The sequence below is a fragment of the Tachyglossus aculeatus genome, chromosome 16, assembly GCF_015852505.1.
Source record: "Tachyglossus aculeatus isolate mTacAcu1 chromosome 16, mTacAcu1.pri, whole genome shotgun sequence".
NCBI classification, from domain to species: Eukaryota; Metazoa; Chordata; class Mammalia; order Monotremata; family Tachyglossidae; genus Tachyglossus; species Tachyglossus aculeatus.
This window is the reverse complement of record NC_052081.1, coordinates 36,572,391-36,594,503: the sequence shown is the minus strand read 5'-3', so window position 1 is coordinate 36,594,503 and position 22,113 is coordinate 36,572,391. Positions and strand designations below refer to the sequence as shown.

The following is a 22,113-nucleotide window of genomic DNA, read 5'->3' as shown; positions in this document are numbered from 1 at the left end:
GGGGCTGGTGGGTGCCGTGCTTCTCTCCCTGTTTTCATCTCCTCCATCGTCCCCCACCACCAACCACCACACATAGGTGGGAGTCTGATCTACCTTCCAAGAGTTTTAGCTCTGATGCCGGGTGGGTTGTCTCACCCCAGGCTTTGTCTGTCCGACTCAAGCGCGGGACCACCGAGGACAGAAACGGTTTATGGTCCTCGGTGAATCATGGGTGTCTGGGACTTCTGGGGGGAAGAAATTTGTCAGTTGTAGGGGAAAAAAATCCCCTAGAGGGTATGTGAGGTGTTAAGATAAACATGTGTAAATATTTACATGGGCTCTCTGCACAGTCAGGAGGCCAGGTTTGGGAGAGAAGTCAAATTTGGGGCCTTCCAGCCTTGACTGTAGCCATTGTACTGAGCATTTCTCCTTTCCTTATCATAGCCACAGCTGTGGTGGCCCTTCCTTCCTGGAGCCTGTTCTCCCGCCGATATCCGCCGCCCCACAGCCTTCCCGCCTGACCCACCGATAAACTGCTCTGCTGCTGTCTGTACCACTTTGGGAGCTGGAGCAGTTGTTCCTGCCTCTTCCAGGCTCTTGGGGGTGGGGCGGGGGGGGCGGGAAATCCTCTTCCAGACTACGCTGCCTTCTGTGTAGTCAGCCATTTCCTGTATGTACATGGCCTGGGTCCCCAGTCCACCCCTGCCCTGAGCAGCGGGGCGTTCTGTCCATAGGCCACTCTGGTAGTTATCACCAAGACTTAGTTTCTTCTACCCAGCTCAGGCAACCGGGGCAAAAACAGGCGCTTTCCCTTTCCCTTCTGCCATCCAAAAATCAATGTTGGGGAGCCTGGCCTCTCTCCCTCAAAATGTTGCTGCGACCCAATTAGCCGTCATTTGCTCTCCTCTGCTCCTTTCGGGGTCCAGCGAAACAGAAAGCGGAGATGGCCGTGCTTTGCGGCCAAGAATTTGAATAAATAGTAACTCCCAGGAAGGGACAAAAGATGGGGTGATATCGGAGACAGAGAAGGACCAGTTTAGGGCAGCTGCAGCCCAGTGACCAGAAGCACGGCTTGCTCACTGTTTCTTGTATCGCTCTGAGTTTTGAGGCGCCTTTCAGCTCTGGCTGAAGTAGGAGTTGCCATCTGAGGATTTCCTGAAAAGATTAGGGTGCCTTACCCAGGAGAGATGCTGGCTGAAATTGGTCATAAATGTAGTGTGCCGTATGATGAAAGGGGTTTGTGATCAGCAAATCCCACAACACCAGGATGGGGGTTGGGGGTTGGAGGATTGACCTAATGAAGTTTGAAAATGGTGGGTTCAAAAGGAAAGGAAACACTTTTTCACCCAGCAGGTGGCAAGCATATGGACTTCACCACAGGAAGTGGTAGGAAGTGGTGCAGGCCGAAAATATCAAGGAAGGTTTGGATAAGTTTCGTGGATGAGAGATCCATAACGAAGGAAACGTTAGGGGCGGGCGGGAGGGAGGGGGAAGTTCAGTCTGAAAGAAGGCTTAAGAGGGTAAAGGCTTGAAAGTAACAAAATCATGAAGGGTGCAGAGGGGCGAACCTAGACTGTTGTTGACCAGATCCCACACCACCGGAGTGAGGGGGCATCCACTGAAGCTTGGAACTGGTAGCTTCAAAACAAACAAGAGGAAACACTTCTTCACGCAGTGGGTGGTAAACATATGGAATTCATTACCACAGGAAGTTGTGCAGACTGAAAATATCAGTAGGTTCACGGGGCGGGGGTTGGAAGAGAGGTCCGTAATGGGTCCGTTTTTCCGTAAGAGGAAAAACAAGGATTGAAGAGGGAGACGTGAGGGGTGTTTAGATGGCACATCTCCAACCAAGGGTTTAGGTGTCCGAGAAGGCATCAGCTCCCACACTTTCTCTGCACATCTGTTGTTGCCATAGCGGGGACAGAGTCCTGAGCTGGGTGGCCATTGGGCTGATCCCCCACTGTTGGGTAGGGACTGTCTCTATATGTTGCCAACTTGTACTTCCCAAGCGCTTAGTACAGTGCTCTGCACACAGTAAGCGCTCAATAAATACGATTGATGATGATCCAGGAGTGACGCTGCTAACGTTTCATCCGGGACCTGAGCCCCATGGCTAAGACTCTCGTAAAGTTTTGCCTGCTTCAGGCTTTGGGTCGTTTTTCCAAGGCTCAGTAAACTTAATAGCTTTTTTAAGGATGTTACTGGAATCTGCCCCGTGTTGTGCTCACAGCCATGCCCCCTGTTCCCCTTTCTCCTCTCCTTCCTCATGCCCGCAGGATTGCTGCTCTCCTTGCACCACGTCCAAGATCTTTTCATTCATTTTCTCTCTTCCTCCGTCACTTACAGGCTTTGAATCCTATTTCACGGTGTCTGAGAACTCAGCTCCATAAGGCGAAAGCCCTGCGCTCAGGCAGACCGTAGGGGTCACTGCAGACTGGAGTGTAGGGAATCTGCTCTGGATTTCTGTAAGGCGGGCATGGAAACGGACTTGCTGAGTCGATCCAGGGGTGTCGAGGAGGTCACGACTGTTCTTAACACGTGATAATCGGCGCTCTCTGAATCTCAGATTCACACTGCCAGGGAGTCCGGGGGATTACGTATCAAAATCTCCCCCAGCGCTGACGTTTGCAAACCTGCAGAGAACCACAGTGCCTTGGATTAGTTCTCCCTGTTGCTGGGTGTTCCCGGTACAAATCCAGCAGAGGCCCATTTGTCGGGAAGAGCTGGAAAATGGTTTCTTCCAAATGGTTAGCCCGCGGAACAGTGAGCCCAGGGAAATGAGAATACGTGGGAGAGACCGGGGGCTTAATATGCCCAGTGCTCACTTGGGGCCCAGACCTTATTTGGAAAAAAACAGCAGTTACGGTGGGAGCAATCCATCCCAAAGTACACTGGCCTCCGAGTGGTCTGGTGCTTCTCTGCGGAGAGCAAAATTAAATCCTCATTCTTTTGGCCCGCATTTTGGCTTTTCGTTAAGTCAGAATTCCACTGTTGTGAGGCAGGGACCCGTATCCTAGAGGCCTCGGTGGGTTGGAAGTTAGTGGGTCTGGGCCAAGCCAAACGCTAGAACTCGAGTGTCCAAAGGTGACTCAGGACCAGAAGAGAGGCTGGGGCCGCATTTCCAGGGGGCCCTGTCACAGCCGGGCAGAGACCTTGGCCACTAAAGAGTGGTCTCAGCAGCCAGGGCAAATCCAGCACTCATCAGTGCCCCGGCGACCGTGCAGTGGGTCCCTCGGGCCAAGGAGGAGCCCTCCAGAGAGCCCACCGAGTCCCGAAACAGCTGGGATTTGACGGGTAATATGTTCCTCCTGAGCTGTCTCCCTCCTGGCAGTTCGGAGGGCAGCCGGGACTCAAAGAGAACAGCAAATTGGGAGTTCCCGGGAGAAGCCAGGTCTGGGGGTCTTGGCCTGGAGAGTGGGAATGGTTCCCTTTGCCTCCATCACCTGAGCACCACGGGGGTTCTTAGTGCAGGTTTAACTCTGGCATGGAACTTGCCTCGGGTTGTTTTTTTCGAGATAAGCAAATTGTAGCTAGTCCTGAAATGGACTTTGGCTGACACATTCTCTGCCACGACATGTGAAGTCCTAAATCTGAAGCTGCCGATTCCTCTCTTCCTTTCATTCATTCAGTTGTATTTATTGAGCGCTTACTGTGTGCAGAGCACTGTACCAAGCGCTTGGGAAGTACAAGTCGGCAACATATAGAGACGGTCCCTGCCCAACAGCGGGCTCACAGTCTAGAAGGGGGAGACAGACAACAAAACAAAACATGTAGACGGGTGGCAAAATCGTCAGAACAAATAGAATTAAAGCTATATGCACATCATTTAACAAAATAAATAGAATAGTAAATATGTACAAGTAAAATAAATGAGTAATAAATCTGTGCAAATATATATACAAGTGCTGTGGGGAGGGGAAGGAGGTAGGGTTGGTGGGGTGGGGAGGAGGAGAGGAAAAAGGGGGCTCAGTCTGGGAAGGCCTCCTGGAGGAGGTGAGCTCTCAGTAGGGCTTTGAAGAGAGGAAGCGAGCTAGCTTGGCGGATGTGTGGAGGGAGGGCATTCCATGCCAGGGGAAGGATGTGGGCCGGGGGTCGACGGCGGGACAGGCGAGAACGAGGTACAGTGAGGAGGTTAGCAGCAGAGGAGCAGAGGGTGCGGGCTGGGCTGTAGAAGGAGAGAAGGGAGGTGAGGTAGGAGGGGGCGAGGTTGTTTGTCTCACTTCTTGATTTCCGAGGTCCCAGAGCTCCCCATTTCCTTATCTCCCCCGCCCCCGGCCAGCATCAAGAGAAGTGCCTCCCCAGACTTCTAGGCCAGTGTTTCCAGCTTGTGTGAGAAAAACCCTCAAGTAGTACACTGGACCATCCCCCTGCAGCCTGCCTCTCATCCTATCCCAACTGGATTACTCCATCAGCCTCCTCTCGGATCTCCCATCCTCCTGTCTCTCCCCACTTCAGTCCGTACTTCACGCCGCTGCCTGGATCGTCTTTGTGCGGAAACGCTCTGGGCATGTTACTCCCCCCCCTCAAAAATCTCCAGTGGCTACCAATCAACCCATACATCAAGCAAAAACTCTTCACCCTGGGCTTCAAGGCTCTCCATCACCTCGCCCCCTCCTACCTCACCTCCCTTCTCTCCTTCTACAGCCCACCCCGCACCCTCCGCTCCTCTGCCGCCGCTAACCTCCTCACTGGGCCTCGTTTTCGCCTGTCCCGCCGTCAACCCCTGGCCCACGTCCTCCCCCTGGCCTGGAATGCCCTCCCTCCGCACATCTGCCAAGCTAACTCTCTTCCTCCCTTCAAAGCCCTACTGAGAGCTCGCCTCTTCCAGAAGGCCTTCCCACACTGAGCCCCCTCCTTCCTCTCCCCTCCACCCCACCGCCTTACCTCCTTCCCCTCCCCACAGCACCTGTATATATGTTTGTACGTATTTATTACTCTATTTTACTTGTACATATTTATTCTATTTATTATATTTTGTTAATATGTTCTGTTTTGTTGTCTGTCTCCACCTTCTAGACTATGAGCCTGCTGTTGGGTAGGGACCGTCTCTTTATGTTGCCAACTTGTACTTCCCAAGCACTTAGTACAGTGCTCTGCACACAGTAAGCGCTCAATAAATACGATTGAATGAATGAATGAATGAATGCCTGCCTGCCTGCTTGCTGGAATGAGGGTCTGAAAAATGCAGAGCAGAAATGCATAGTGGAGCACAGACAAAAACTCATTTCTCAGGTGTGATGGGAAAGCCAAAGCTTAAACTTGCTCCTTATTTGAGGTCATTTGATTGTATTTCTCAGTCGAGGCAGACTCCTTGGGCCCTTTGCCTTCCCCCGCTCCAACTTCCATTCCCTAATCCTCCTCGATAATCAGGTGCATTGCATTTGGAAGTTTGAGATTCTCCAAAGAGAAAAGCCAGAAGCAGTGTGAGCTGGAACTTTGAGTCAGGATTCCAGGATCCGGTCTTAACCCTGCCAGTGACTCACTGGGCAAGTCCCTTTTGTTCCCTGCTCCTCTGCTTCCCCACCAAATGACTGGGTCTGATGCTCTAGGCTGGCCTTACTGTGAGTGCATGTGTGTGACAGGGACGGGCGTGGAAAGGGAAAAGCCAAGGATTTCTGATGACGATAAAGGACTTGGGGCTCCTCAGCTGTCAGATCGAAATTACTAAGATCTTCTCTCGGTTGTGGTAAATACAGCTTCGGGGAGCTGTATTTTAAATCCCTGTGGCAGTCTGCCAGAGATCCAGGATTTATCACCATGCCTCACCCCTTCTACAAAGGTAAAACACTTTGCCCCCACCCAGTAGAGGCGAGGCCGAGGGAAAGAACTGGTTCGCTAGCAGGCCCAGAGAGGTATAGACAACGGGGAGAGCGGGAGCGAGAGGTCGGTGGCATGCGAGTTGAGAGTGGGGCACAGTAAATAGGTTGGCATGGAAGGAATGAAGAGTTTGAGCTGGGGTGTCATGGGAGAAGAGAGTGAATAAGCAGAAGGGAGAGTGCTGAGAGACTGCCTTAAAGCCAACAGTTGGGGAGTTTCTGTTTGAGGCTCAGGGTGATGGGCAACCATCGGGAGAGTTTTGAGGAGTGTGGACTCTTGTGCAGGACAACATTTTAGAACAGTGATCCGGGCAGCTGAATGAAATATGGACTGGGTAAGGGAGAGATTGGAGTCAGGGAGGTCAGCGAGGAGGCTAATGCAGTAGTCAAGCCAGAATATTACAAATGGTGGCCGTTTGAAAGGAGAGGAAGGACGAATTCTGGAGAAGCTATGAAGGAAGAACCGACAGGATTCAGCAAGATGAGAGAGTGAGAGGGACCGGGGGCGGGAGGGGGTTGTCCTTCATGCTTGAAGACATTGACAGTGAAATTTAGCTATGAGTGCAATTTTGACTGAAGAGTGCAGTCGCAACCCTCACACCCAGACTGTCCCATGTATTGTCACATGTGGCATTGACAGCTCCTGGTGCCATTTTCACTTTGCCGCCTCGTCTCAGGATCCAGACAAAGATTCTGCTCAAAAGCAGTTGCTCCTTTCCTGGTTGCAGGGCCCTGTGTTAGTCCCTGTGGGGCTCTTGACTCCCAGTTATCAGCTGAGGGTCAGCATTGTCTGAGCCTTTGTTTTCCTGAGTCCTGAAAACTCTTCCTCTCTCCTCCTTTGCTTTTGGTTGCCCAACATCAGCTCCCCTTTCAAGCAGCTGTTTGGGCATCCTGTTGACATATCCATTCTGCTCACATGTCCCACCCAGTGCAGCCGTGAGGCGGGGAACATGGTTTTGATGCTAGGGGATTGACGTCATTCTGGCTCTTCGCTTTTGTGATTCCCAAAGCCCTTTGATGTGGAGTGTGGCCCCAAACCGATGCTAATAGAAATTGGGTGCGGCATCTGTGGGGATTCTAGGCCTCCCACCTGAAGGGAGAAGACTGGGCAGTGCTACAGCTTTGTAGACCTTTACTTTTGGTCTGGAGGCTCAAACCGTGCTGTCACCACACCGCTTAACCATCTCCCAAAAGAGGTGGTGCCTGTCTTTAGGCAGAAAAAGGTAGGAGGGCCTGGAAGTTTGCAGCTGGCATGGCTCAAAGAAAGATGGTAATTTGTACTTCCCAAGCGCTTAGTACAGTGCTCTGCACATAGTAAGCGCTCAATAAATACGATTGATGATGATGATCCTCCTACCAGGGACCGTGATGCCCACAGTCTTTGGTATGGACCCAAGTGGTTCATCAGGGTGGTCACCAACACTTGGTGCCTTAGTTTCAATGCATTTGACTTCTCAATCAAAATACTGTCACCCTGTTTGCGGTTAACAATCCAGTTTATTTTTATTGAAATTTTTCATGCTCAGTGTCACCCAACACTTCAAGAGTGAGTCACTCATCCCTGGGAGAGCAAAGGAAGGCTTGAAGGTGAGATCTAAAGAGGGGAAGTGACTCAGTGCCTCGGAAAGACAAAAGGAAAGAGTTGCAGGCTTCTCCCGTGGAGAAAAAACTGGTCCTCTTGCTTTCCGTGTCTGAATCGGAAGGGCAAGAGACCTGATGTGGGGAAATGGAGATATTTTAGACTGTGAGCCCACTGTTGGGTAGGGACTGTCTCTATATGTTGCCAAGTTGTACTTCCCAAGCGCTTAGTACAGTGCTCTGCACACAGTAAGTGCTCAATAAATACGATTGATGATATTTTGAGTTGATGATGATATTTTGATCTGGCCCAGGGGGCCACTACAGCCCATCCTGCACACTTCACTCGGCTAGTACCAGCTTATTCACTGTGCCCCAGTCTCGTCCATCTCGCCGCTGACCCCTTTCCCACGCCTTCCTCCTAGTCTGGAACTCCCTCCCACTCCATATAATTAAAAAAAAATAATAATAATATTGGTATTTGTTAACTGTTAAGCGCTACTATGTGCAAAGCACTATTCTAAGCACTGGGGAGGATACAAGGTGATCAGGTTGTCCCACGTGGGTCTCACAGTCTTAATCATCATCATCATCAATCGTATTTATTGAGTGCTTACTATGTGCAGGGCACTGTACTAAGCGCTTGGGAAGTATAAATTGGCAACACATAGAGACAGTCCCTACCCAACAGTGGGCTCACAGTCTAAAAGGGGGAGACAGAGAACAAAACCAAACATACCAACAAAATAAAATAAATAGGATAGATATGTACAAGTAAAATAAATAAATAAATAAATAGAGTAATAAATATGTACAACCATATATACATATATACAGTCTTAATCCCCATTTTACAGATGAGGTAACTGAGGCACAGAGAAGTGGCTTGCCCAAGGTCACACAGGTGACAAGAGGCTGAGCAGGGATTCGAACCCATGACCTCTGACTCCCAAGCCCGCGTTCTTTACACTGAGCCAGACCACCACTCACTCCATCTTCAAAGCATTTACTAAGGTCACATCTCCTCCAAGAGGCCTTCCCCAATTAAGCCCTCTTTTCCCTGCCTTGCTTTCCCTTCTGTGTCATCTATGCACTTCAATCTGTGACCTCTGGACAGTTGATATTCGCTCCACCCCCAACCCCACAGCCCATATCGTTAAATTATATATTATAAAGTAGTCATATTAATGTCTGACTTCCCCTCTGGACTGTAAGCTTGTTACAGTCAGGGAACGCGTCTGCTAATTTTGTTGTATTTTACTCTCCCAAGCGCTTAGTACTGTGCTGTCATTCATTCATTCATTCGTATTTATTGAGCGCTTACTCTGTGCAGAGCACTGTACTAAGCACTTGGGAAGGACAAGTTGGCAACATATAGAGACGGTCCCTACCCAACAGTGGGCTCACAGTCTAGAAGTCTCATCTTGTATTAGTGTTTCTGGGGCCCCCAGCAAAGCTTTCTGAGGGACTTCAGTGGCTTCGGGAGAAGCAGCGTGGCTCAGTGGAAAAGAGCCCGGGGCTTTGGAGTCAGAGGTCATGGGTTCAAATCCCAGCTCTGCCAATTGTCAGCTGTGTGACTTTGGGAAGTCACTTCACTTCTCTGTGCCTCAGTTACCTCATCTGTGAAATGGGGATGAAGACCGTGAGCCCCCCATGGGACAACCTGATTACCTTGTAACCTCCCCAGCGCTTAGAACAGTGCTTTGCACATAGTGAGCGCTTAATAAATGCCATCATCATTATTATTATTGCCTGGTGAGGATGGTGTTATTTATTAAGCTCTTACTATGTGTCAAGTACTGTTCTAGGCTCTGGGGTAGATATAAACTAAGGTTGGCACAGTCTCTGCCCCACATGGAGCTCACAGTCTTAATCCCCATTTTACAGAGAGGTAACTGAGGCACAGAGAAGTGAAGTGACTTGCCCAAAGTCACACAGTGGACAAGTCATCAGCATCATCATCAATCGTATTTATTGAGCGCTTACTATGTGCAGAGCACTGTACTAAGCGCTTGGGAAGTACAAATTGGCAACATATAGAGACAGTCCCTACCCAACAGTGGGCTCACAGTCTAAAAGGGGGAGACAGAGAACAAAACCAAACATACTAACAAAATAAAATGAATAGAATAGATATGTACAAATAAATTAAATAAATAAATAGAGTAAAAAAATATGTACAAACATATATACATATATACAGGTGCTGTGGGGAAGGGAGGGAGGTAAGATGGGGGGATGGAGAGGGGGACGAGGGGGAGAGGAAGGAAGGGGCTCAGTCTGGGAAGGCCTCCTGGAGGAGGTGAGCTCTCAGCAGGGCCTTGAAGGGAGGAAGAGAGCTAGCTTGGCGGATGTGCAGAGGGAAGGCATTCCAGGCCCGGGGGATGACGTGGGCCGGGGGTTGATGGCGGGACAGGCGAGAGCGAGGTACGGTGAGGAGATCAGCGGTGGAGGAGCGGAGGGTGCGGACTGGGCTGGAGAAGGAGAGAAGGGAGGTGAGGTAGAGAAGGGAGGTGAGGTACAGTGACAGACCTGAGATTAGAACCCAAGTCCTTCTGACTCTCAGGCTCTATCCACCTTTCCAAGCTCCTTCCCTGCCCTTTCGGTATTTGGTAGCTGCCTTGGTCAATGAAAGGGGAGCATGTGTTGACTCCAAGATGGAAGGCCCCAGTCCCCCCGACCCTCTTCGAGAGTTTGACAGGATAAACTTTTCCCTAGGTGACTCCCAAGCCTTGTGTGGAGGTGCAGGGCTGCAGGCTGTGTTGAAGACATCCATTTTGCTACTGAAGGAGTGGGAAACTTAAACCCTCAGTTTTTCTTTTACGGGCGAAAGTGGAAAGGGGGGCAGAGATTTTAGGGAGGGGGTAAACAGGACAGGGCTTGGGAGAGGCTGGCGGGCAGAAAGACACAACTTTCAGGTCTGGTTGGAGACTGAGTCGCACAATCGGTCAGTCATTTATTGAGAACTTACTGGGTGCAGAGCACTGTACTAAGCTCTAAGGGAGAGTACAATATAACAGAGTTATTAAGCATGTTCCCTGCCCACAGGGAGCATACAGTCTAGAGGGGGACACAGACTTTAAAATAAATCATTCATTCATTCAGTCATATTTATTGAGCACTTACTGTGTGCAGAGCACTGTACTAAGCGCTTGGTAAGTACAAGTTGGCAACATATAGAGACGGTCCCTACCCAACAACGGGCTCACAGTTTACGTTACGTACATGTCTTTAAATTGCATATTATAAATTACCTATTTATCAGTACTTCTGTCTCTCCCCCCCCCCACTAGATGGTAAACTCATTATGGGCAAAGAATGTGTCTGCTAATTCTTTGTAGCATACTCTCCCAAGCCCTTAGTGCAGTGCACAGCCCTTTTAGACTGTGAGCCCACTGTTGGGTAGGGACTGTCTCTATGTGATGCCAATTTGTACTTCCCAAGCGCTTAGTACAGTGCTCTGCACATAGTAAGCGCTCAATAAATACGATTGATTGATTGATTGATTGCAGTGCTCAGCACATAGTGAGCACTCAATAAATAGCATCGATTGATTGATAAGTGCTGTGTGGCTGAGGGTGAGGTGAATAAAGCATACAAATCCAAGTGTTAGGGTGAGCAAGACATTGTCCCTGAAGCTGAAGACCCTCTGAAATAATAGTCTCTACTGTCCCCATGAAGTTGGCACCTCTGGCCCTTTCTGAGGGTGAGAGTGGGTGTCCTTTCAAGAGCAGTAATTTCCCCATCTTGTGCCCCACCTGGTACAGCCAACTTAGCCTGGGGCCGAGCCTCCCAGACTTTTGGTTCACCTCTGGGCTTATTAGCCTCACCTTGGGGCCTAGGCCTAATCCCAGGAGCAGCTGTGTTGCTAAATGGAAAAGGCACAGGTCTGGGAGTAGAAAACCTGGATTCTAATCCCAGCTCCACCACCTCCCCACCATATGACCTTTGGCAAATCACTTAACTTCTCTGGGTCTCGGGTTTCTCATCTATCAATTCAATCCCCCACTACTTAGTCTGTGAGCCCCATGTGGGAAAGAATAATAATGATAATGGCATTTATTAAGCGCTTACTATGTGCAAAGCACTGTTCTAAGCACTGGGGAGGTTACAGAGTGATCAGGTGGTCCCACGGGGGGCTCACAGTCTTCATCCTCATTTTACAGATGAGGTAACTGAGGCCCACAGTTTAGACTATGAGCCCACTGTTGGGTAGGGATTGTCTCTATATGTTGCCAATTTGTACTTCCCAAGAGCTTAGTACAGTGCTCTGCACATAGTAAGCACTCAATAAATACGATTGATTGATTGATTGAAGTGACTTGCCCGAAGCCACCCAGCTGACAATTGGCGGAGCTGGGATTCGAACCCGTGACCTCTGACTCCAAAGCCTGGGCTCTTTCCACTGAGCCACGCTGCTTCTCTGAAAGGGTCTGTGTCTGACCTGATCAATTTGTAGTTTGCCCCAGCACTCAGAAGATGCTTGACGCGTGGTGTGGCATAGTGGATAGAGCACGGGCTTGGGAATCAGAAGGCAATGGGTTCTAATTCTGGCTCTGCCCCTTGTCTGCTGTGTGGCCTTGGGCAAATCACTTCACTTCTGTCTGCCTCAGTTACCTCATCTGTAAAATGGGAATCGAGACTGTGAGCCTCACACGGGACAAGGGACTGTGTCCAACCCGATTTGCTTGTATCCACCCCAACGCTTAGTATAGTGCCTGACACATAGTAAGTGCTTAACAATTACCACAATTATTATTACGGTAAGCGCTTAACATGTACAGCAATTATGATGGTGATTATTTGATTTCTGGGTACAGAGGGGAGGGAGCAGGTGCGCACATGTTCAGTGTGTCGTACATGCATGTTGTGTCCACACACAAAGTATCTATCTTATTTGTGAGACTACGCCATGATATCACAGTTGTCATGTCTCCTGGGAAAACCATTCCCAAGCCTGACCTTTTCAGTAGCCCGGCCAATTCCGGCCTGCGGGCTTGGTTGGAATCATCTGGACCGTGCTATGTGGCCATGGTTTTCTGGGGTGCAGAAAATCACCCCAGATTCTTCTGGAAGAATCACCCCCTCAGAGTTTAGACTTTCCCCTGGCATCTCCTCTTTGCCATAGCAACTTGAGAGGGGCTGTGAGAGGGGAAAAAGAAAACAAATCAACAGGATAATTAGACCATGCCGGTGAGCTGCTTTTTATTCTTTGTCGAAAGTGGAGCTGACAACCATGCGGAATGCAGCAAACTTGTATCTGCCGTAGATTTAATACCTTGTCCAGCCCACGCAGTTCATGCTTCTGCATCGGTGTCCAGAAAAACCAAATCAGCAGAAGACAAGAGTTGCCGCCTGCACACAGGAAATACCCAGTCAGGAGGATTGCAGATTGAGCACTTTGTGAACTCTGGGGTTTTGGGGTTTTTTTAAATATATTTTTAAGAGAAAAGATTAAAACGCATTTTCAAGTGATTGAAGATTGGTGGGAGGTGTAAATGTAGGCCCGTGTCACGTTAATTCTTCAGATGATTAAACTGTTTTTCATTGCTTTGAAGCTGTTTGTAGTTCGGTTTGATGTCCTCCTCCTGGGTGAGTGTGTTGCTGCAGTTTCTAAGGTGACTTTCGCTGACTTTAAGCAGTTTTGCTTCCAGCTTGAACCTTGCCAGCTGCAGCCTGGTTGTTTTGGTTCTTCCTGGTCACCCTTTTCCCTTTTTGCCTTTTAATTTTTGCATCGGTTCAGCTGTCTTGTTAAACCTGGGGAGGGTAAGATTTCCAGGAGTCCTTGGCCCGAGAACACTCTGGGATCCAGCCTGTGGTGCTCGTCTTTTGTGTGACATCTCCTGAAGCATTGCATTGGGGGGATCAATCAATCAATCGTATTTATTGAGCGCTTACTGTGTGCAGAGCACTGTACTGAGCGCTTGGGAAGTACAAATTGGCAACATATAGAGACAGTCCCTACCCAACAGTGGGCTCACAGTCTAGAATCTAGGATCCTTGTGCTCTCTTCTGAAACCGAGATCTCTCCTGTTCACTTTAAGGAGTTCAAAGGCCCCTTCCTGAGGACCGTGGAGTTTCTCTTATCAGTCGATCTGTGGTATTTATTGAGCACTATGCGGAGCACTGTACTAAGGGTTTGGGAGAGTGTACTCCAATGGAGTAGGGAGACACAATCCCTCCCCTCAAGTCTTGTGGTGTCTCTAAGAGCCTGTTTTGAATTCGCATGGTCACTTATGTTTTGGCTGGTTTGTAGGCCTGGTCAGCGGCTTGGGAGAGAGAAGGATAGACAGGTTTCAGTTGTTAAAACGGCTCTTTCTTAGGGAATGAGCCAGGTGGTAGTGTCATTCCCAGAAAAAGCTGGGAAAAGGTCAAGCCGCTTCTTGGGCTGCAACTCCCGGTACACATTCTTCTTCTGGGATTTGGTTCTGGGGCATTCTGCTACCGTTCACCCCCTAGTTTTGTGTCTTTGAGTCCCGTGCCCCTCCACTGGCACCATGTCTGGAGGCCCCAGACACTTCCTGCCTGGTACAACCTGCTATTTGTTCCATTTAAATGTAGGGACCCTGGCGTCTGGCCTTCCCAAGTCGGCGGGTCCCAGAATCATGTGTGGCTCAAACAGGCCGGATGGTAAATGAATCGAACGCCTCTTCCAGTATTTTGATGGACACTTGGGTAATTGTGCAGAGGCGCACAGTCCAAAACTAGGAATCCGGCCTTTTGTTGGTGGCAATGGGAAACCCACAGACTCGGCTGAAATGCTTTTGAAAGGTTGTCAGTCGAAGCAGCTGAATCTGAAAGAGCAAATGTTAGTTTGCAAACACACCCGGTGACCCAGTTTGGGGGTGGGGGCTGGAGAGAGACTGTGACATTAGCATCTCACTCCTGGCATCTGCCCACTGAGAGTGAGAGTGAGAGAGACACACAAACAGGCAGAGAGAGAGCACAAGCACCTCATGCTGAGCTCCCTGGGACTGATGGAAACCGAGGAGTTTGGTGGGGGTCGGAGGGAGTCTCATTGTTCTTTCTGATTGCACTCGGCAGCAAAATTTCTCCAGATTGGCTAGCGGCTTCCAACAGCGGGGAACAAAGGGTGGGGGGAGGAGGGGCAGGGTCCTACTATTGCTCCCCTCCAAGAGTCCCATTTTCTCTTCCTCCACCAAAGCATCTCCTTCCCAGGGTGGAGATTTTTGGATGGCTGCTGGGCCAGACCTGATTTTACGGCAGCCCAGGGAGCGAATGGAAGCCCTATGGAGCTTGGTTCTGTGGTGGGCTGCTGCCCTAATTCGACCCTAGGAGGTGTGCCCTTAGGGCCCACAGGCAGGAGTCCAGAAAACTCTTGCCCCGTCGGTCTGTCAAAATGGGATGATGGGCCACCGGGTCTTAGGTTCTTGTGAAATCCAAATGAGCAGTTCTCTCCTTTGTTCCGTTTCCCGATCGGACACTGGTCCTCCTGGGGTCCTGCTGTTGAGGCTTGTGGGGTTGGGGTCCATGGCCGGGCGAACACACACACACACACACACATACACACACACAGCGTGGCTCAGTGGAAAGAACGCGGGCTTGGGCGTCAGAGATCATGGGTTCGAATCCCAGCTCCACCACCTGTCAGCCGTGTGACCTTGGGCAAGGCACTTCTCTGTGCCTGTTACCTCATCTGTGAAATGGGGATTAAGACTGTGAGCCCCACGTTGCACAACCTGATCACCTTGTATCCCCCCAGCGCTTAGAACAGTGCTTCGCACATAGTAAGCGCTTAACAAACGCCATTATTATTATTATTATTAAACACCATAGCGGGAATGAAATGCTGGGGTACTAACCTGTGCTAAATCCGTGTGTTTGTTTCTTAGGAGTCGCAAAGACAGTTTAGAAAGCGAGAGCTCGGCAGCTATCATTCCTCATGAGCTAATCCGCACAAGGCAGCTTGAGAGCGTACATCTGAAATTCAACCAGGAGTCTGGGGCACTGATCCCCCTCTGCCTAAGGTGAGAGAAAGGCCGAGAGGAGCCCATTTCAGCTCTTTTTAGCTGTGCCGCGTGGTCGCAGTGCCCCCCCCGCTTCCCCCCGGGTCTCCGGGTGGCAGCCCGACGGGCTCACTTGGCTGCAGTAGGCAATGCAGTCCAGAGCTCGCAACAAACAGTCAAACCTTGGCACACCCGGGAACCTCAGTGAGGGGGCTCCTCGCCCACACAGCCGGGCCCGGCTTGAGTTGGCCAGGGGCCGGTGGGAGCCCAAGATGCCCCGGGCGAGGGAGCCCTTGGTCGCCAGGACCTGAAAGCCACTGCCTCGGGTCACGTTCTAGGAATCCTAAGCCCAGTTTAATGTAGTCGCTACGCTGGGCCTGCTGCTTTTTGTAAAAGAAAACGCCTCTCATAGCATGTGTGGGGGCTGAAAGGCTCTGGGGAGAGGACTTGGAAGGAAACTTTCTCCTCTTCATTCCCCTCCAAACCAAGCCCTCGGGAGCAGTGGCTGAACTCCGTAGCGGGGCCATTGGGGCGGAGGATGGAGCGAAGCTGCTGGCCTCCAGCCCAGTTCCTCAGCAGCGCTCCACACCCTCCCCACCGGCAGCCATGTAATGGAGAGTCTTAGGAGAGAGGCCAGAGACTCACAAGCCCTAGTTCGCCGCCATCTAGGCGGGCCCAGTTTGGACATACGAAACACTCTGGGCTAGAGACTTGTCTGTCAGCCCAGCCTTCCCTGGGTTAGTTCCCTGGCCGTGTATGTATAAAATCGTCCAAGAGAGACTCTTAGCCCTTGGGGAAGGAGTTCTGGGAAGCCTTGAAGAGGCTTCCTTTCTTGCTGACTTTCATTTCCAAAAGGCTGTTTTCCCGATCTAGAGTTGGTCGCCCCGGGGGAGGTCCAGCTGTTGTCTTTTCTGCCTCCGACTGCTCTGCCAGGAATACCGATCCTTTGGCTCGACCTCCACCCCCAGGCCCACCACCCCCTGGTAGGACCGAGTCGGATCAGTTGAGGTCCGGCCCCTGGATTTCGGGTCAGGAAAGTCAGAGAGAGTAACTCCCACACTCAAGGGACGCCGATATGGAAGAAGAGGATCGCATTTTCTGAGCTCGCCCCTCCCGGAATTAGAATGACACAATGGATGCCGGGCGTGGGGGTGGGAAGGGCCCGGCCCGAAGAAGAAGGGTTGGGTAGAATCGGAAGTTCCCTGCAGCAACTCGAGACCTTGGGCTCCGTTTGGGCATTTGGAAACCCAAGCTCTAGGAACTACCGTGGCTGGTTGGTTCCCCTGGAGAAGGCCTCCTCTGCAAAGGTTTCCTTGGCCAAATGATCGGGGAGATGAAGAGCCTCCAAACAGCTTGAGCTGAAACCCAGATTCGAACACTTCCTCTAGGCATGATTGTTTGACCTTGGTTTTGTTGGGCGTGGGTTTGGACCCCAGGAGCCAGCTGAAGGGTAGCTTACAGTGCCTCATTTCCCCGTTGCTTCAGTTGCTTCTCTTCCCCTGTTAGGCCTTCCAGCCGTGGGTTTGCGGTGGCTGGCTGGGGCTGTCCAGTCAATTAACCAGTTGTATTTATCAAGCGCTTACTCTGCAAAACACTGTAGTAAGCGCTTGGGAGAGTTCAAGACAACAAAACTAGCGGACACGTTGACGGGTTTTACAGGCCAGCATAGCTCTGTATTGAACCATTCATTAGAAAAGCCCAGAATGCTCCCAACTCAGTATTGACGAGTTGATTCAAAATGGGAGTTTGTTATTCCGGTCCAGATGTAGCCGAAAAGTCAGTGAACTGGCAGCACGTGAAAGGGCCACGGAGAGACTAGTATTGTGTTAGGGGGTACGTACTGTGTTGTGGGGCTCTTAAGAGCTAATCCTGGCTCTTGCCAATTTGAGTGAACTTGGGGAAATCACTCTGCCTATAAAGTGGGGCCCGTCTTCCTTACCCTCCTGCTACCAAGTAATGAAGAAAAGTGGTGCAGGGTCACTTATATAGAATGCTTTGAGCCTCTCAGATCATCTGTAGGATATAAAAGGGGTTGGCCGGGGCCCCTCATGGGGGACAAAACTCCTACCGGTGGCTTCTGCAGGAGGAGGGGGCACAGGAAGCTTTTCCACTTTTTCCGGCTGGCAGATAGTCATCACGGCTTCGGAGGAGCAGGAGCGAGTATCTCAGCCCCTCGGAAGGGCTCCCGTGGGCACAGGCCGGGGTCTTCCTTTCTGCATCCCCAGGTTCGGCTCTGACCTTCCTGTTGACTCACCCTGCGTTTTTTCTCTGCAGGGGCAGATTGTTACACGGACGGCACTTTACCTATAAAAGTATTACCGGGGACACAGCCATCACGTTTGTTTCTACCGGAGTGGAAGGCGCTTTTGCCACAGAGGAGTATCCCTACGCAGCGCACGGACCCTGGTTACAAGTGAGAAGCCTTATTTACTTTCCTACCCCTTCCCTGTTCTGCATTCCCTCTCTCCTCCGCCAACCACTGTCATCCCTATTGGATGGTCCCGACGTGGGTTCTGATGGGGTGCCTCGTGGGTTGGTGGTTTTTTTTTTTGGAGGGGGGCAGTTAATGTTAAACGCTTACTATGTGCCCGGCACTGTACTAAGTGCTGGGGCAGATACAACTAATCAAGTTGGACGGTCCATTTGAAGAATCAATCAACCAAACATTTATTGAGCACTTACTGTGTGCAGTGCTCTCTGCTGAGCACTTGAGAGAGTTCAACAGAGTTGGTAATCACGTTCCCTGCCCATGACAACCTTGCAGTCTAGAGGATGAGTTTACAGTCTTAGAGCCCCCGGTCTTAATCCCCGTTTTTTTTACAGATGAGGTCACTGAGTCCAGAGAAGTTAAGCATCTTGCCCAAGGTCACACAGCAGACAAGTGGCCGAGCCAGGGTTAAAACCAAAGGTCTCTCTTATTTGGTCTTCAGGCTGCTAGAGCCTTTTGCCTCTGGGGATTTCAGATCATTATCAATAATTATTCATTAGGCACACATAGACACCATACAAGGGGTTTAGAGCCGGGGGTCACACACAAATAATAAACATCCTTGGTCTCGGGGAGCGTGAAATCTCATCGGGGAAATGAAGCAAGTTTGCGGGCAACCAATTTGTGCCTATGCCCCCTCACCCTAACAGCCCCAAGAAAGAGTTATGGGCATGGAAGGGAGCGTAGTTTGGCCTGGCCCATAGGAGAATGGGCAGGAATAATCCAGGACAGCTTCCTGGAGTAGGTGGGCATGGAGAGGTGAGAGGAGGAGCGGGGTATGGTGAGCCAAACGGGCAGGCGGGCTGGTGCCAAGCACAGAGGAGGCTGTGGGCAAAGGCTTGGAGATGGATGGAGACCTGGGTATGGAAGAGCTAGAAGAAGCCCACAGAAAGAGCCGAGAGAGAATCAGAGCGCTAGTCACAGAGCCGGCCCTGGACAACTACCTGTTGTCCCCGCTGTAATGGCCAGCCTACGTGCCATTTTGTACCAGTGCCTCAGTCACCACAGGCCCTGCCCCAGGGACCGTTCAGGGCCTGTCCCGTGAAAGGCCAGAAGGGAGTCATCTGGGAAAGGGAAACTTTCCGCCGCCGCCGCCTGACTCGCTGAAGGAAGTGAGGCCCCGAGTGGGAAGGGAAGCAGGGGATGTTTGGGAGGCATCTTGTGTTCAGGCAGAAGTCACACTCTGCCAGATGCTTAGGAACAAAACCGAATTAGAGCCTAAAGCGGGAGCAGCGTGGGCTGGAACCAGTTTCTGGGACGCCCAGTTCCGTGGGAAACCCAGACCTCTCAACTCCACCCCGGGCCCCCCGCTGCCTGCGGCGAGAGGGTCGACCCCGCACGCCAACCCCTCAGCGCTGCCGGGGGAAAGGCCGCTTCTCCATCCGGGTGACTCGCCACGATGTGGGCGGGGGCGGAGCCGCCCGGAGGGATGGCAGCGCCGCTGGCCAGGTGGCAGGAGAAGGAGAGCGAATGAGTGGACCTGTTCAGAAAGCGGCCTGAATGGCCGGGAACGGGGGCGGGCCCCTCCCGGGGCGCAGTGGGTGTGCCCCAGACGGAGCCCCATCCCTTGAGGGAAAAGGACCCGCCCAAAACCCAGAGACGGGGCAGCGAGACCGGAGAAGAACCACAGGGTGTTTGGTTAATATCGCAGCATTTGAAGCTTAAGCAACCCCCAACAGGAAAGGGAAGGAGGCCAAGGGAGCGTGGTTTGGAGGTAGACAGAATTCTAAATGGAAGGTTGGGTTGGCCGGGGCCCTGGAGGAGACGGTATTCCTTGGAAAATAAAATAGATGTATTTCTGCTTGCAGCAGAATTTCCCTGCCCCCGTCCTCACCAAAAACAAAACAAAAACCACCCTCGGTGAAAAAAAAAAAAAGTCAAAAGCGCACACCAACTAACCCATAATATAAATCAAACCTGGTGCTTTAGGCTTATTGTGCTCCATAAATTATCTTGACTTTTCCCCACTGTTGTTATTACATTGTTTCATAACAAAATTACTTTGAGCCATAAAGTTATAAATACATTTTTAAAGTCCCACTTGGTCACGCTAGACTGCTGGGCGGTGCCGGTAGTGGCTGCAACCCACCCGGCAAAATGTACCGTTTTAAACTCGCCCCGCACCCACACTGAGCCCCCATGCTCGTTCTCGTCTGTCCCTCGCCTCTCCCACCGGCACATAGGGAGCCCTCGGTGGAGCACGTGTGGCAAGCCATCCTCTCCCCCGTGGGAGGAAAGGGCACATGGGAAACGGGAGGGAATGGGAGCATGTGTGACCTTGCCGCTTCCTCGGTTGCGCTGAGTGGGGACGATTCACGCCCCCTTTCCCACCCCCAGCATGAGCCCCGTGGATGGTGCAGCCAGACGGGTCTCGGCACACACGTCCTGAGGACGGTGACGTGCGGGAGGGTTCAGAGGGTGGCATGGTGGGGTTGGCAGATGCTGGATTCAGAAGAGGCAGGGCCTGGTGGAAATAGTCTAGACCTGGGGAATCAAAGGACCTGGGTTCAAGTCCCAGCTCTGCCACTTGTCTGCTGTGTGACCAAAATCATTTTGGTTCTCTCATTGTCGTCAGATTGGGGGTTCAATACCCGTTCTCCCTCTTACTTAGACTGTGAGCCCCTTGTGGGCTCTTGTATCTGTCCAAGTACTTAGTACAATGCTTGAACCGTATTATTATTATTATCACTATTACTACACTTCTCTGGGCTTCATTTTCCTCAGGATTCACTTCTTATTTTCCCTCCTTTGTAGACTGTGCACCCCATGTGGGTCAGGGATTACACCTGACCAGATTATCTTGGATCTTCCCTGGCACTTAGTATAGTGGTTGGCATATAGTAGGCTCTTAACAATTATTTTTGTGAGGTGATTAGAAAGCAGGAACGTGCGGTGCTTGGCTTTGTAATAATAATGATGATGGTATCTGTTAAGCACTTACTATGTGTCAAGCAGTGTTCTAAGTGCTGGGGTAGATACAAGCTAATCAAGTTGGACACAATCCCTGTCCCACATGGGTCTCTCAGTCTTAATCCCCATTTTACCGATGAGGTAACTGAAGCATAGAGAAGTGTAAACTCCCCAGCGCTTAGAACAGTGCTTTGCACATAGTAAGCGCTTAATAAATGCCATTATTATAAGTGAAGTGACTTGCCCACGGTGTTACAGCAGACAAGTGGCGGAGCCAGGATTAGAACCCAGATCCTTCTGGCTCCCCAGGCCCCTGCTCTATCCAGTAGGCCGTGCTGCTTCCTTGATTCTGGCCCTCATTACTCTGAAATTAATTTACCCCCACTGCTGCCTTGTCCACCTGGTTCCTCTTCCCACCGTCCCCCACAACCCCTTAGATCTCCAAGCCCCGCTCTGGAAGAACTCTGAAAATCACCTTCTCACAGTCAACCAGTTGCTGCCCTGATGGTGGATGATGATGGGCCCAATGCAGGGAGACCAAGCTGGGAGACCCAGGCCTTCAGTGGGCGGGTGGGGGGCTTCGTCTCGGACCCTGGGCCTCCAGACCCCTGTGTCACGGGGGACGTGCTGGAAAAGAAGGGAGCAGAAATTATTTTTGGTTGGTGAGCCAGCAAGCACCAGCTAACAGCCCGTGCTCTGCCAGTCCATTGCCTGAACCGCAAGCAGTGCGGTGAGGAAGGGGGGGAAGGAGCCTGCTGGCCTTGTATTCCAGTTTAATGGCCCTCTGCTTGGGGCTGTCAGAGGGGTTTGTGCATTTGAATTCAGTAGTGTGGTCCACAGGAGCCCCAGGGGATGAGCGCCAGCTGCTCCTCTCACTCAGCCGGCTCAGCTTGGTTGCTCGCTCTCACTTGGATTAGGTGGTCACTTCCTGAGCTGTCCAGGAAAACACGCAGGCCCAATCAATCAATCGTATTTATTGAGCGCTTACTGTGTGCGGAGTACTGTACTTAGCACTTGGGAAGTCCAAGTTGGCAACATATAGAGACAGTCCCTACCCAACAGTGGGCTCACAGTCTAAAAGGGCCCACCTCTGGGCCTCAGCTCCCCAGCCTGGCCAGGAAAATGGAACTTCAGTCAGTCAATGGAGAAGCGGCGTAGCGGATAGAGTTTGGGCCTGGGTTCTAATCCTGCTCCACCACTTGTCTGTTGGGTGACCTTGGGCAAGTCACTCCGCTTCTCTGTGCTTGGTACCTCATCTGTAAAATGGGGATTAAGGCTGTGAGCCCCAAGTGGGACAAGGACTGTGTCCAACCTGCCTATCTTGTATCTACCCCAGTGCTTAATACGGTGCCTGGCACATGGTAAGCGCATA

At 51.2% G+C, this 22,113-nt stretch overlaps 1 protein-coding gene across 2 annotated transcripts in view; it reads left to right on the top strand.

Moving 5' to 3' along the window:
• Positions 1-22,113, top strand: part of SUFU (SUFU negative regulator of hedgehog signaling) — a 116,571-nt gene that overhangs the window by 79,948 nt on the left and 14,510 nt on the right. For both annotated transcript variants that reach the window (XM_038758000.1, XM_038757999.1), the window contains exons 9-10: positions 15,230-15,364; positions 17,618-17,756. In XM_038758000.1, the coding sequence (XP_038613928.1) occupies positions 15,230-15,364; positions 17,618-17,756 (274 nt within the window). The remainder of the gene's footprint in view (positions 1-15,229; positions 15,365-17,617; positions 17,757-22,113) is intronic.